This window comes from Ranitomeya imitator, chromosome 5 (assembly GCF_032444005.1).
Source record: "Ranitomeya imitator isolate aRanImi1 chromosome 5, aRanImi1.pri, whole genome shotgun sequence".
Lineage (NCBI taxonomy): Eukaryota > Metazoa > Chordata > Amphibia > Anura > Dendrobatidae > Ranitomeya > Ranitomeya imitator.
The window spans coordinates 570,759,990-570,775,398 of record NC_091286.1 but is presented as its reverse complement, the minus strand read 5'-3'; the positions used below and the strand labels follow the sequence as shown (position 1 = coordinate 570,775,398).

The 15,409-nt window shown below is 42.3% G+C and overlaps 1 protein-coding gene across 2 annotated transcripts in view; it reads left to right on the top strand.

Annotated features, from left to right (window-relative positions):
* The window catches only part of LOC138638471 (glypican-5-like), a 494,253-nt gene that overhangs the window by 414,005 nt on the left and 64,839 nt on the right, over positions 1 to 15,409 (top strand). For both annotated transcript variants that reach the window (XM_069727800.1, XM_069727801.1), the window contains one exon: positions 10,846 to 10,990. In XM_069727800.1, coding sequence (XP_069583901.1) covers positions 10,846 to 10,990 — 145 coding nt within the window. The remainder of the gene's footprint in view (positions 1 to 10,845; positions 10,991 to 15,409) is intronic.

Below are 15,409 nucleotides of genomic sequence, written 5' to 3'. Positions count from 1 at the left end.
GAGGGGGAAGAGTTTTTGGGAGGAGTGTGGGCGGAGACTGTGTGTATGCGGAGAATATGTGCAGGTCTGTGTGCGGGTGTTTATGTGTATCTGTGTGTTTGTGTGGGGCTATGTGTGTGTGTCTGTATATGTGTAGGCAGGCATCGTCCGATGGGACTATTAGTTCAATCCGGATATGCCTGCTACAGTGACAGCTAGCCGCATGATAGTGTTCAAGTGTAAAAAAACAAACAAAAAAACATATAGACATACAGTACATACGGTACATACAACATACAGTACATACTCACCAGTCACCTAGTCCCCAAAGCCCTCAATCAACTGTAAAAAAATAAAATAAAAAAACAACAGTATACTCCCTGATCCGATGTAATCCATTTAATAATGAGTGTCCCACAATGATCTCCCATGGAGAGCTGTCACATTGGAAGATGTGACCGCTCTCCAGGGTCTCCGGTGATACAATGACAGGAGGTAATCCTCCGCACTGTATCCCTCCGCCGTGAGTGCAGTATAGTTCCTATTGTCACTTGCAACAGCGCTGCGTGGGAAAATTCTCACACAGCAATGCCATAAAGTGAGAGCCTTAACACAGGTACCCTCTTCAGTCATGCACTGCAGGAGCTATTGTCTCCTGTCAGTGTTTCACTGGAGGCCTATAGAGCTATTACATCTCCTAATGTGACAGCTCTATAAGGGAGATCGTCGTGGTACACTCATTATTAAATGGACTGCGTCAGACCAGGGAGTATTTGTGTTGGTTTATTATTTTTTCTTTTTTTGCAGGAGATCAAGGGCGTTGCATGGATTGGCAGAACAATAAAGATGGCAAAACTGTGTGGTGTTTTATTTCATTAAAATACTTTATTCTGGCTGTGTGTTTGTTTAACCCATTAACAACTATAGGATTAGTAATAGATAGGTGTCTTATTGACCATTACTAAGCCGGCTTGATGTCACCTTACAATTTAAAGGTGACATTAACCCCCTATTACCCCATATGCCAATGCTTCAGGGCAGTGGGAAGAGAGAGGCTAAGTGCCGGAATTGGCGCATCTTACAAATGCACTATTTCTGGGGCAGCTGTGAGCACTGTGTTTTACCTGTGGATTTACCGTGGATTTCCTGCGGTTTTTGTGCGGATTCCACCTGTGGTTTTACACTTGCGGATTCCTATTGAGGAGCAGATGTAAACCGCTGCGGAATCCGCACAAAGAATTGACATGCTGTGGAAAATAAACTGCAGCGTTCCGCACGGTATTTTCCGCAGCATGTGCACTGCGGATTTGGTTTTCCATAGGTTTACATGGTACTGTAAACACATGGAAAACATCTGCAAATCCGCAGCGGCCAATCCGCTGCGGATCCACAGAAAAATCCGCAACGTGTGCACATAGCTTATCAGTATGTTATCTGCGGTGTTATATTTTTTGTTTTGGTGGGATTATAGGTGGCAGAACATATGTCTTGGGGATTGGGACCCTGATCTTTCCTGACTCTGCTAACGCCCTGACCACATTTGACAAAGTCAGATTAATCAAAATCTAAAATTATTTAACCCATAAGGAAAAGGACATGATTAAAAAAAAAAAAAGAATTACCATCTTCCAGAGACCTCACCTCCTTCATGAAAAAAGTTATAAAAATGTTGTAATGTGCGCCAAAATAGTACCAATGAAAAGTACGCCATAACAAAAAGCAATTCCTCATGTACTGTAGCTCCATTGATGTCAAAAAATAAAAGGTTTCTTTACATACCAAATATATTGTTCTTTTCCAAACGTCTTTATTGGGATTTTAACTTTTAACCGTGAAGGTTAGGTAAGGAAGGGACAGAGGGGAAAAGGTGGGATATGAAGGTGGGAAAAATAAACCCCTATAGCAATAGGGGAGACAGGCGATCATATAATACTTTGGTATACACATAATGGAACAAAATGAAGAGGTATGACTTCGCATAGATAATGCTACATATAAACTTGATTAGCTCCTCTCTGAAGCTGCCTGAAGTGACATAGTAGGATATGCATGTAAATTTGCTTGACATGAAGTAGCGTAGTAGGCTATGAAATTGACATAAATAATGCTACGTACAGATTCGCTTAAGTAAACATCTGAAGCTATATGAGGTAACCAGTAGAAAAAAATAATAGAATATGAAGGTCTGTCGTGTCCGGGTCATCTCCAGATGACCCTCAGACTTTAAGCAGAATATATGATATAAGGTAGCTTGTCGTGTCCGGGAACACCCCTGGGTGACCCTGAGACTATGTGGGCAGAATGTTCGGTTCATTTAAAACATTATCAAGTGGACTAATGTTTATCTATTGACTGCTCTGTTTGTAATCCAAGATGGGAGACCACATGGGACATATGGTTAAGTAGTACTCGCTACACTCATCAGGAGGGCGTTAAACTAGAAGAAGAGGGGACGGGAAGAAAAACATTAGACTCGAACAAAGACGACCCAGGAAAACATACTCAGAAGGGAGGTAAGAACATTTCTAAAACAATCCACAGTGAGGAGATTGGAACAAAACAAAATCCTCTAAACTGCATGCTCGCAAACGCCAGAAGCCTGACAAACAAGATGGAAGAACTAGAAGCAGAAATATCTACAGGTAACTTTGACATAGTGGGAATAACCGAGACATGGTTAGATGAAAGCTATGACTGGGCAGTTAACTTACAGGGTTACAGTCTGTTTAGAAAGGATCGTAAAAATCGGAGAGGAGGAGGGGTTTGTCTCTATGTAAAGTCTTGTCTAAAGTCCACTTTAAGGGAGGATATTAGCGAAGGGAATGAGGATGTCGAGTCCATATGGGTTGAAATTCATGGAGGGAAAAATGGTAACAAAATTCTCATTGGGGTCTGTTACAAACCCCCAAATATAACAGAAAGCATGGAAAGTCTACTTCTAAAGCAGATAGATGAAGCTGCAACCCATAATGAGGTCCTGGTTATGGGGGACTTTAACTACCCGGATATTAACTGGGAAACCGAAACCTGTGAAACCCATAAAGGCAACAGGTTTCTGCTAATAACCAAGAAAAATTATCTTTCACAATTGGTGCAGAATCCAACCAGAGGAGCAGCACTTTTAGACCTAATACTATCTAATAGACCTGACAGAATAACAAATCTGCAGGTGGTTGGGCATTTAGGAAATAGCGACCACAATATTGTGCAGTTTCACCTGTCTTTCACTAGGGGGACTTGTCAGGGAGTCACAAAAACATTGAACTTTAGGAAGGCAAAGTTTGAACAGCTTAGAGATGCCCTTAATCTGGTAGACTGGGACAATATCCTCAGAAATGAGAATACAGATAATAAATGGGAAATGTTTAAGAACATCCTAAATAGGCAGTGTAAGCGGTTTATACCTTGTGGGAATAAAAGGACTAGAAATAGGAAAAACCCAATGTGGCTAAACAAAGAAGTAAGACAGGCAATTAACAGTAAAAAGAAAGCATTTGCACTACTAAAGCATGATGGCACCATTGAAGCTCTAAAAAACTATAGGGAGAAAAATACTTTATCTAAAAAACTAATTAAAGCTGCCAAAAAGGAAACAGAGAAGCACATTGCTAAGGAGAGTAAAACTAATCCCAAACTGTTCTTCAACTATATCAATAGTAAAAGAATAAAAACTGAAAATGTAGGCCCCTTAAAAAATAGTGAGGAAAGAATGGTTGTAGATGACGAGGAAAAAGCTAACATATTAAACACCTTCTTCTCCACGGTATTCACGGTGGAAAATGAAATGCTAGGTGAAATCCCAAGAAACAATGAAAACCCTATATTAAGGGTCACCAATCTAACCCAAGAAGAGGTGCGAAACCGGCTAAATAAGATTAAAATAGATAAATCTCCGGGTCCGGATGGCATACACCCACGAGTACTAAGGGAACTAAGTAATGTAATAGATAAACCATTATTTCTTATTTTTAGGGACTCTATAGCGACAGGGTCTGTTCCGCAGGACTGGCGCATAGCAAATGTGGTGCCAATATTCAAAAAGGGCTCTAAAAGTGAACCTGGAAATTATAGGCCAGTAAGTCTAACCTCTATTGTTGGTAAAATATTTGAAGGGTTTCTGAGGGATGTTATTCTGGATTATCTCAATGAGAATAACTGTTTAACTCCATATCAGCATGGGTTTATGAGAAATCGCTCCTGTCAAACCAATCTAATCAGTTTTTATGAAGAGGTAAGCTATAGACTGGACCACGGTGAGTCATTGGACGTGGTATATCTTGATTTTTCCAAAGCGTTTGATACCGTGCCGCACAAGAGGTTGGTACACAAAATGAGAATGCTTGGTCTGGGGGAAAATGTGTGTAAATGGGTTAGTAACTGGCTTAGTGATAGAAAGCAGAGGGTGGTTATAAATGGTATAGTCTCTAACTGGGTCGCTGTGACCAGTGGGGTACCGCAGGGGTCAGTATTGGGACCTGTTCTCTTCAACATATTCATTAATGATCTGGTAGAAGGTTTACACAGTAAAATATCGATATTTGCAGATGATACAAAACTATGTAAAGCAGTTAATACAAGAGAAGATAGTATTCTGCTACAGATGGATCTGGATAAGTTGGAAACTTGGGCTGAAAGGTGGCAGATGAGGTTTAACAATGATAAATGTAAGGTTATACACATGGGAAGAAGGAATCAATGTCACCACTACACACTGAATGGGAAACCACTGGGTAAATCTGACAGGGAGAAGGACTTGGGGATCCTAGTTAATGATAAACTTACCTGGAGCAGCCAGTGCCAGGCAGCAGCTGCCAAGGCAAACAGGATCATGGGGTGCATTAAAAGAGGTCTGGATACACATGATGAGAGCATTATACTGCCTCTGTACAAATCCCTAGTTAGACCGCACATGGAGTACTGTGTCCAGTTTTGGGCACCGGTGCTCAGGAAGGATATAATGGAACTAGAGAGAGTACAAAGGAGGGCAACAAAATTAATAAAGGGGATGGGAGAACTACAATACCCAGATAGATTAGCGAAATTAGGATTATTTAGTCTAGAAAAAAGACGACTGAGGGGCGATCTAATAACCATGTATAAGTATATAAGGGGACAATACAAATATCTCGCTGAGGATCTGTTTATACCAAGGAAGGTGACGGGCACAAGGGGGCATTCTTTGCGTCTGGAGGAGAGAAGGTTTTTCCACCAACATAGAAGAGGATTCTTTACTGTTAGGGCAGTGAGAATCTGGAATTGCTTGCCTGAGGAGGTGGTGATGGCGAACTCAGTCGAGGGGTTCAAGAGAGGCCTGGATGTCTTCCTGGAGCAGAACAATATTGTATCATACAATTATTAGGTTCTGTAGAAGGACGTAGATCTGGGTATTTATTATGATGGAATATAGGCTGAACTGGATGGACAAATGTCTTTTTTCGGCCTTACTAACTATGTTACTATGTTACTATGTTACCCTGGTCCACGTAGTGAGGTCCACGTAGTGAGTTTTTCCTAGAGGCTTTCAGTCAAGTAGAATATGTTGAGGGTGAAAATGAGCGGTTGTGATAAGCCAATGAGGGAAGTATTCCGATTTCTCAAAAAGACAATTCCTTCGTCCGGAGATGTGATGATTGTTAGTTTTGACGCATATTTAACTTGTATGGTGGAGGTCTGAGACCAATAATAGGGAATTCCTGCGCGTAGTAGTTCTCTAGTAATGCAATGGAATGATTTCCTTTTTTGAATTGTGGCTTTAGACAAATCTTTGAACAGAGTTATTTTGTCATATGGAGATGCGAGGGTTTTTGAATTCCTTGTCAGGGCCAGAAGATCATCCCTTACCCACCCAGGGTAAAAGGATACTATAACATCTCTTGCAATGTCTGGAGGGAGAGATGGTGGTCTTGGAATTCTGAATGTCCTCTCAACCAGGTTTGTCACTTTGGAATTGGGTAACAGATTGGATATCATTGTGGAGATATAGCTTTTCAATTGGGAGGGTTGAACCGACTCCGGAATTCCTCTGATTTTTAAGTTATTTTTTCTTTTAAAATCTTCATATTTGTTTAGGTCTTCCCTAAATAAGAGGATAAAGTTTTTTTATCTTCTCCAGGGAGTCTGAGAATAAAGACGAGTTTTTAGCATCCTTTGGAAGTGGGATTATGAAATTTTTGTTTGTTTTGTCAGTTGTTTTTGAAGGGAGTGAAGAAAAATAATGGGCCTTAGTAGGAATAGGTTTGGGGGTTTTCACAATGGCTGACAAAGTGTCTGTTAGTAACTTTTTGATAAAAGCCTCTGAGGCCGTTGTTTCGAGGTCAGATGTGAAATTATAATCGGTGCCGAAACCTCCTCCTGTGATGATTGCTGATGATAGAAAGGCCTTACATATTTTAATCATAAATCCGACAGATGGAGAATTTTTTGAAGCGGGGATGTTGTCCATTATGAATAGGTTATGGGGGTGTATCTCAGACTTCATAGAGATTTGCCTCAAATTAGGGTTCTCTGTAATTGGGTGCTGTGAGAGGGCTCTCTGGGAGTCGGATTTTCGGAAACCGTTAGATTCCTTTGAATAAGAGTGTAAAGAAGAGGAGCTGGAAGACTCTCCCCCATATGAAAACTCACTCCCCCCAAGAGAAGAGGACTCTGTCACATCTGAGAAATCCTCCGAGTAAACACTTCACATCTCCCCGCCAGAGTCAGAGAGGACGTCAGAAACAGGGTGTGAGACCTGGCACGAAATCTCTAGCTCTGAATGATCCTCCATTGCATTTCTGTCTTCCGTAGTAGGGTCATACCCCATTTTAATATCCCAAATGAAATTCCTAGCGATTTCCCTGAAAGATACTCGCCAATCATTGTGAGTCTAATATAGGTTTATTGGGGTTAATGTTATGAAAGGTAATTCAGTACCACAATGGACATAGAGGTCAGCGCACATACAGTGACCTGGCAATAACCCAAAAAACAAGAACGAGCTCTGAGACGTGGGAACTCTGTTGACCGCAATCCCTAATCCTCTCCAACCACACTAAAGGCAGCCGTGGATTGCGCCTAACGCTCCCTATGCAACTCGGCACGGCCTGAGAAACTAGCTAGCCTGAAGATAGAAAATAAGCCTACCTTGCCTCAGAGAAATACCCCAAAGGAAAAGGCAGCCCCCCCATATAATGACTGTGAGTTAAGATGAAAAGACAAACGTAGAGATGAAATAGATTTAGCAAAGTGAGGCCCAACTTTCTGAACAGAGCGAGGATAGGAAAGGTAACAAAACCCTACAAAAACCACGCAAAGGGGGCAAAAAGACCCTCCGTACCGAACTAACGGCACGGAGGTACACCCTCTGCGTCCCAGAGCTTCCAGCAAGCAGTAAAAAACAAATTGACAAGCTGGACAGAAAAAAACAGCAAACAAATAGCAAAGAGGAACTTAGCTATGCAGAGCAGCAGGCCACAGGAACGATCCAGGAGGAAACAGGTCCAATACTAGAACATTGACTGGAGGCCAGGATGAAAGCACCAGGTGGAGTCAAATAGAGCAGCACCCAACGACCTCACCACATCACCTGAGGAAGGAAACTCAGAAGCCGCAGTACCACTTTCCTCCACCAACGGAAGCTCACAGAGAGAACCAGCCGAAGTACCACCCGTGACCACAGGAGGGAGCTCTGCCACAGAATTCACAACAGGTTAATCTCATTAGGGCGGTGGGAATTATCAGGAGGGGTAAAGGTAACATCATCCCCTGTTGTATAGCAGGTTTGAGGCTTTTCGTAGGGCTCAGCAGGAGGCCCTATATCTGCAATTGGCTGCGTCACTTTATAATTATAGTTGTCATCTCCGGAGATTTCGTCATATTGACTTTTGTCTGGTGGAACCCCATAGATCTTGTCCCTCTGAATGATCCCTGTGAATTTCAGGCTCCTATTAGGGGGTTTAGGGGTGGCACACCTCTTTTGAAGTGTATGGGGCTGCTGCATGGCGTCACGTTGTTGGAGCGGTGTAGTACTCATCGCATCAGATGTGAGCTGGGTGGCGCAGCCTTCCTCTTTGATCCTCATCGGTGTGGGTGAACTGTGGGCCTTTAATTTTTTGATAAGCTGGGCATTTGCCGGTGTAGGTATCCTGCTCCGGTCACCATAACAGGAGCGTCCCCATCCCCCTGCAGAGTCTCGTAGGCTGCTGCCGCCGCCATTTTTCCCTTCCCCCTGCAATCTCCTGCCTCCTGGTAGGTTCCACAGCCGTCTCCTGCATTCTTACCGGCGTGAAGCTCCCCGGGCCGGTCCTGCTGCAGCAGCGCGTTGCCTCTGTATTCAGCTGCTGTGCCTTGGCAGCCGCCCGCAGCCTCGGCACAAATTCCGGAGCGCTGTGCCTCAGCTGCAACAGCGAAGGCGCCTTCTTGCCTCCCGGTCTGCTCCCGACGTGCTGAGTCACCTCCTCAGTCCGGCCTTTGTCCCCGGAGCTACGGGTCCGTTCTGAAGCCGCGGCAGGGGTGTGCGCTCTACCGATCAGGGTCTCTTGCTGGCAGCGGTGTTCCCTGCAGCCTCTGCTTGTATTGGGCGCAGGGAGGGCCGGACTTTGTAGCTGCAGACCTGGTCTGGGTCTTTCCGTGCGTTGTTAGGCCGCTGTTCCTCCTTGCCTCTTTCCGGCTCCATGTTGGGTTATTCTTTGTGGGAACTGTCCCTTCCGAGCATAGTTGGTTCCTGGCATGTTATAAATGCCCCAACAGTCCAAAAATCTACTTTTTGTAAGATTTTATAAGCTTTTTTTCAGGGGATATGGCGGGAGCTCCTAAAAAGCAGGACTTCTCCCTTCCCCTGGCAAACCGCGCCCCCCAAATATATTGTTCTAAAGAAAAATTAAACAAGAAAAATATGTACAAATAAAAGAAACTACAAAAGTTTGGCGTTGCCCCAATGTATTGACTTGAAGAATTACGTAGCCTGGTCATTTTTACCACATATTGAAAAAAAAAGCCAAATTATTTTCTGTTTTTTTTTTAGCATTTTAGTTTTTTTATGTTGTAAAGTAAATATCATCATTCAAAACTACATCTCCTTCCATAAAAGAAACAAGCCTTCACATTGCTGCGTGGATGGAAACGTCATGTCTCTTGGAGTAAGGGGAGGCATAATACAAAACTTAAGTCAAAGCTAGATATATTTCTTACAGGAGGGGGTTAATCCAAGCTGCAAGTCTAGTTGTGTTATGTAGAACCATGAGACACCGACATGTTGTAGCCATAATTGAGTGCAATGCAGCCAGATTATGGACATCTGAAACCCGCTGTATCCAGGGAACATCCATATCCATTAAACAAGAGCATTTGTAAATGTTCAGCCCACTCCTGATTTATATTCTTAGTTTTTGGACAAGGACCAGACAATGTGGTCAGCAAATGATGTGTGCAATGGAGGCTTTCCAGGAGTGCGACTATTCCACTGTGATAATACAGGCTCTTAGAAATAGGGACGTTTCCAAATATATTCATACCAGCAGACATTCTTTTATTGCTATTTACGTGAGGAAACAAATTGGTTGTCAGAATACGAAAATGCAGCATCCTTCAAATCTATGCCGTACCGTCCATAGCGGCAGACCACGCAGCAGCGGGCAATCCGAGAGCCGGAGTGTCCCTGAGCACAGTGTCACTGGCTAGTCTGAGAAGTGCTGCAGCCAAGACATAGGAGACCCTAAAAGGGTAGATTGGGGGGCACAAAAGTATAACAGTTGGTTACTATTACTCTGTATGTCCCATAGCACACATAATTTTGTCTCTGGACAAAGGATCTCTTTAAAATGTACAAAAATCTGCAAAAATCCATAGTAAAGAATCTTTGTAAGAAATCTTGTTCAAGAAATCAGCCTCTTTCTCTACTTCTCAGCTGTTTCTTCCTCTCCCTTCTGCCTCCTGAACTTGTTATCCACTGTAGAAAAGCAGCTCAATCTGTCTTGCTCTGACAAGAGGGACTGCATGTGTAATGTGACATAGCCCAATATACTCTATGGAGAGGAGGGGAAAGAGTGAGGAGCAGGGAGAGGAAACAGGCATAGGGAGACAGAAACATTGTGCAGAGCTCTCTAAGAAGCCTTTCTTCCATGCTGCTGCTTGTCTCTATGTGCTAAAAAATGAATGAAGAGCAGACATTTTTCTCTATGTGTTGTTCAGTTTATGGCAGAGACCATCACAGCTATTCTCCTCCCACAGCTCCCAGTGGTGAAAATGCAGGATACAAATCATATAATGGCCAGATATAGTGTTCTACCTCATCTGCACACACAGGAGAATTTATTCTGAAAAGATAGTTGAAAGTACGGCTACCTTTTAAAAGAAGTCTTTCATCACAACATGGCTGTCCAAACCAAGCACAGCACCTTGTAGAGGACATAGCTCTAACAAAAATCACAGTTTTAGTGTCAAATCTGTTGCTGTGTTTGCAAGAAATTGTTCTTTATTTAAATATGCTAACTAGGTGATCAGAGGTTCTCATTACACCTTGGTCCAGCAGTTCAGTGCACCTTCTCACTTTCTTGTTTTCCATCTATTTAACCCTCATCTGAATCCTGTAAAGTAAGGTCAATCAAGGAAGAAGAGATTGGAGATAGATGGAAAAAAAGTAGGTGGGAAGATGCACTGAAATACTGCCCCGCACCATGGGTGCACCACACACCTCATTATTATATCTGAATGAAGAATGATTTCTGGCCAATGAAGCAATGAGTTTAATCTGATTTGTATTAGGGCTATGTGTTTTACAAGGTGTTTTTCTTGGTTTGAACAGTCACTTTGTGCTGACAGAACTTTTTTATATATCCTATAATCTGTAAAATGTTCAATCAAATGATGGCTTTACTTTTATGTTTTTAGATGGGCAGTGAAAAAAGGATCAAGCCAGAGCGTTGGCGCATTACAGAGGGCAGCGGAGGCTATGGCAGATCAGAAGGCGAGGATGCAAGTGGAGACTGTGATGATGAGGATGGATGTCAAGGATCTGGTGACAACTTTGACCCAGGTATAAAGCATGGCTTTTACACTGTTATGTTACAATGACATATCTATTCTCCTTACGCTGCAAAACGTGATTATAACGAGGTAAAATAGCTAATTATTATACACTACTATTTTTCTAAAAGGGGTTGTCCAGCTCAAAAAGCGATTATCTTTATACAATGGGGGGAAAAAAGTATTTAGTCAACCACCAATTGTGCAAGTTCTCCACTTAAAAGATGAGACAGGCCTGTAATTGACATCATAGGTAGACCACAGCTATGAGAGTCAAAATGAGAAAACAAATCCAGAAAATCACCTTGTCTGATTTGGCAAGATTTATTTTGCAAATTATGGTGGAAAATAAGTATTGGCTCGCCTAAAAACATGCACGTCTCGAGGCTCCTCTGTCCTCCACTCATTGCCTGTAGTAATGGCACCTGTTTGAACTTGTTATCAGTATAAAAGACACCTGTCCACAACTTCAAACAGTCACAATCCAAACTCCACTATGGTGAAGACCAAAGAGCTGTCGAAGGACACCAGAAACAAAACTGTAGTCCTGCACCAGGCTGGGAGGACTGAATCTGCAATAGGCAAGCAGCTTGGTGTGATGAAATCAACTGTGGGAGCAATAATAAGAAAATGGAAAACATACAAGACCACTGATAATCTCCCTCGATCTGGGGCTCCACGCAAGATCTCACCCCATGGGGAAAAAATCATCACAAGAACGGTGAGCAAAAATCCCACAACCACACGGGGGGACCTATTGAATGACCTGCATAGACCTGGGGGCCACTGTAACAAAGGCTACCATCAGTAACACACTACACCGCCAGGGACTCAGATCCTACAGTGCCAGACATGTCCCCCTGCTTAACCCAGTACATGTCCAGGCCTGTCTGAAGTTTTCTAGAGAGAATTTGAATTATCCAGAAGAGCATTGGGAGAATATCATATGGTCTGATGAAAGTTAAGAACTGTTTGGTAGAAACAAAACTCGTCATGTTTGGAGGAGACAGAATGCTGAGTTGTATCAAAAGAACACCATGCCTACTGGGAAGAATGGGGGTGGTAATATCATGCTTTGGGGCTGTTTCTCTGCAAAGGGACCACGGCGACTCATCCGTGTACATGAAAGAAGGAATGGGGCCATGAATCATGAGATTTTGAGTGCAAACCTCCTACCATACACAAGGGCATTGAAGATGAAATGTGGATGGGTCTTTCAGCATGATATTGATCCCAAGCACACTGCCAGGGCAAGAAGGAGTGGCTTCGTAAGAAGCATATGAAGGTCCTGGAGTGGCCTAGCCAGTCTCCAGACCTCAACCCCATAGAAAACCTTTGGAGGGAGTTGAAAGTCCGTGTTACCCAGGAACAGGCCCAAAACATTACTGCTCTAGAGGAGATCTGCATGGAGGAATTGGCCAACATACCACCAATAATGTGTGCCAACATTGTGAAGACTTACAGAAAATGTTTGACCACTCTCATTGCCAACAAAGGATATATAACAAAATATTGAGATGAAGTTTTGTTAATGACCGAATACTTATTTTCCACCATAATTTGCAAAATAAATCTTGCCAAATCAGACAAGGTGAATTTCTGGATTTGTTTTCTCATTTTGACTCTCATAGTTGTGGTCTACCTATGATGTCAATTACAGGCCTCTCTCATCTTTTTAAGTGGGAGAACTTGCATAATTGGTGGCTGACTAAATACTTTTTTCCCCACTGTATGTAAAAAATCTGCACTTTCTATTATATACCCAAAACAAGAAAAAGGCGCGCCAGTATAAAAGGGCACATCCAAAATAATACGTGAAATGAATCTCTTTATTAGAAACACATAAGACCAGACAACTAGGGATGAGCGATCCCGAATGGTAAAGTTCAGGGTGCGTACCGGACAGCTGCCGACCCCGGACACTGCCTTTTTACTGTACTTCTGATTTCCTGTTTGGGTTCGCCAGTCTTATAAGGCTTGGTGAAAGGCTGCAGCGCACCCAATCAGCAAGATTTTAGACTGTTGGCACTTCCAGAGACATCACCAAGTATTGGCATGCGATTGGTTGGCACAGCATGTGACCCGGTCTGTATAAAAGCCGAATCATGAGTGCCACCATCATTCTGACCAGATGAGGAGACACTGTATTAATGGCTTGAGAGAAACGGAGCACACTGTGAGGAGAGAATGGAGCACAACATTTCTCCATCTTCTCCATTGTGTCAGCCGCAGAGTGCACTTAGATGTTATCTGAGTGCAGTCCGGTGATTTCCACGCATTGATGGACTTGCTTGGAAATCTGAATATTGGCTCTAACTTGAGTATGCAGTGTTTATTTTTTCCTTGTACCGGCTCTGTCTAAGGAAAAAAATCTTACATGTGCACAGAGCCCGTTAGACAGACATTGGTCCTGGTGTGATCTGATGTTTTGTCGGCGCAAACTAATAATACTGTCGTGTGCACGAGCCCTAAGACTGGCAAATCATCACATGGACTAATATTATATAAAGGAACCCATGATAAATTATGAACAGCACGGTGGCTCAGTGGTTAGCACTGATGCTTTGCTGTGGTCCTGAGTTCAAATCCCACTCAGGACAACATCTGTTTTCCCCGTGTTTGCTCCGGGTTCTCCAATTTTCACCCATACTCCAAAGAGATACTGCTAGGGAATCTAGGTTGTGATACCCAATGGGGACAGTGATGATAATGTCTGTAAAGTTCTGCAGTATTAATAGCATTATATAAGTGAGTAAAATATAGGAGTGACTAGCAGTAAGAAATCATCCTGTAAAGGAAAGTAAGGACATCAGAGAGTGACATGTAAATGCAATGTCAACAAGACCAATACATTAAAAAAGCAAAAACAATCCAAAGTTTTTGGCCCATGGAAATATAGAGGTAAGAGAGATAATACCAAATTCGAGGCTCCAAGAGGAAGATAAACTTAATGTTAGAGAAACATTGCCCACGTGTTTCGCTGGTTCTGACAAGCTTCTTCAGGATTCATTCTTTGTCCAACACAAACTTTATCTTTCTCTTGGAGCTTATTTTCTCTATTGTTTTTTTATTTTATTTTTGCATGTGCCTTCTTCTTGTTTTGGGTATACATTTGTATTTGCGCCAGATTATTGAGGGCCCCTATGTACAATAACGGTGCTCCCCACAATATATGTAATTTATCGGGGGTAACAGTCTGTGTTATCCAGCAGAAAGAACTATCGGAAATCTAAGGTATATGGAGGTACAGTAGTAGCCTCGTTCCCTATTTTGGCTTTGAACAAATCCGAGTTGTAATATGCCCATGAGCATTCCCGCTATATACGGAGATATGGATGGTCGTGCCATTTTGTCTCGGACCCTTTTATGTCATTTTTATGGAACCAGAACTGTAAATGAAGGCATGGCTGAACAGACTTGTGACACTCCCTTTAAATAAGAAAATGAAAATGCAGTGACCGTAGCACAACGTTTTCTGTTGTTGCTTGAACTTAATTCCGTGCCCTGGGGATCAAGGAAATGATTTACAATATCAAGATCTAACACGGACTTTCATATACAACGCTTGAAAAATTTTACATCAAGACTTACGCCATAAAAGAGGAAATGTGGAGAGCAAGCTGGCGGGTTTGCTGAGCTTGGGCGTCCAGTCCACAAACACAGTGAAGGATGTGTGTATACTGGGAGAGAAATGTGAATGATTCCTTTGTGTGCTCCAGAGCTGCGCTCTTGTTCATTCATTTATAGGATCCATACACAAAGCGCTCTTGTTTCTGAGCCATTGTTCTTTTGTATAACTACAGAACCCCTCATTTTGGCCAAGGACCCTTGCTTTCTTCAAAAAAAAAAAAAAAAAGAGCTCCGATCTATTTGACATGGTTGTCAAGTCACGCTCTCTGGCCCACAATTTGGCTTTGTTAGGATTTTTACACATTTTCTAATCAAAGTCTCTTATTTGCAACACAAAGCATAACATTTTCCTCATATCCCACTCCACAGGGACGGAACCAGGAGTATTGCTTTTGCCTGCAAAAAATGTCATTTATACAGTTATATGAAAAAGTTTGGGCACCCCTATTAATCTTAAGCTTAATGTTTTATAAAAATTGTTTTTTTTGCAACACCTATTTCCGTTTCTTATATCTAATAACTGTTGGACACAGTAATGTTTCTGCCTTGAAATGAGGTTTATTGTACTAACAGAAAATGTGCAATCTGCATTCAAACAAAATTTGCAAAAAAAACAATTTTTATAAAACATTAAGCTTAAGATTAATAGGGGTGCCCAAACTTTTTCATATAACTGTATACTGTATATATAAGTGAGAGGAAATAATAGTAAGGGAGTGTGTAGGTACAGTCACTCAGATTAGCATTGAATATCTTAAGGCTGTGGGCACACAATGCGGATTTAGTGCGGATCCGCAGC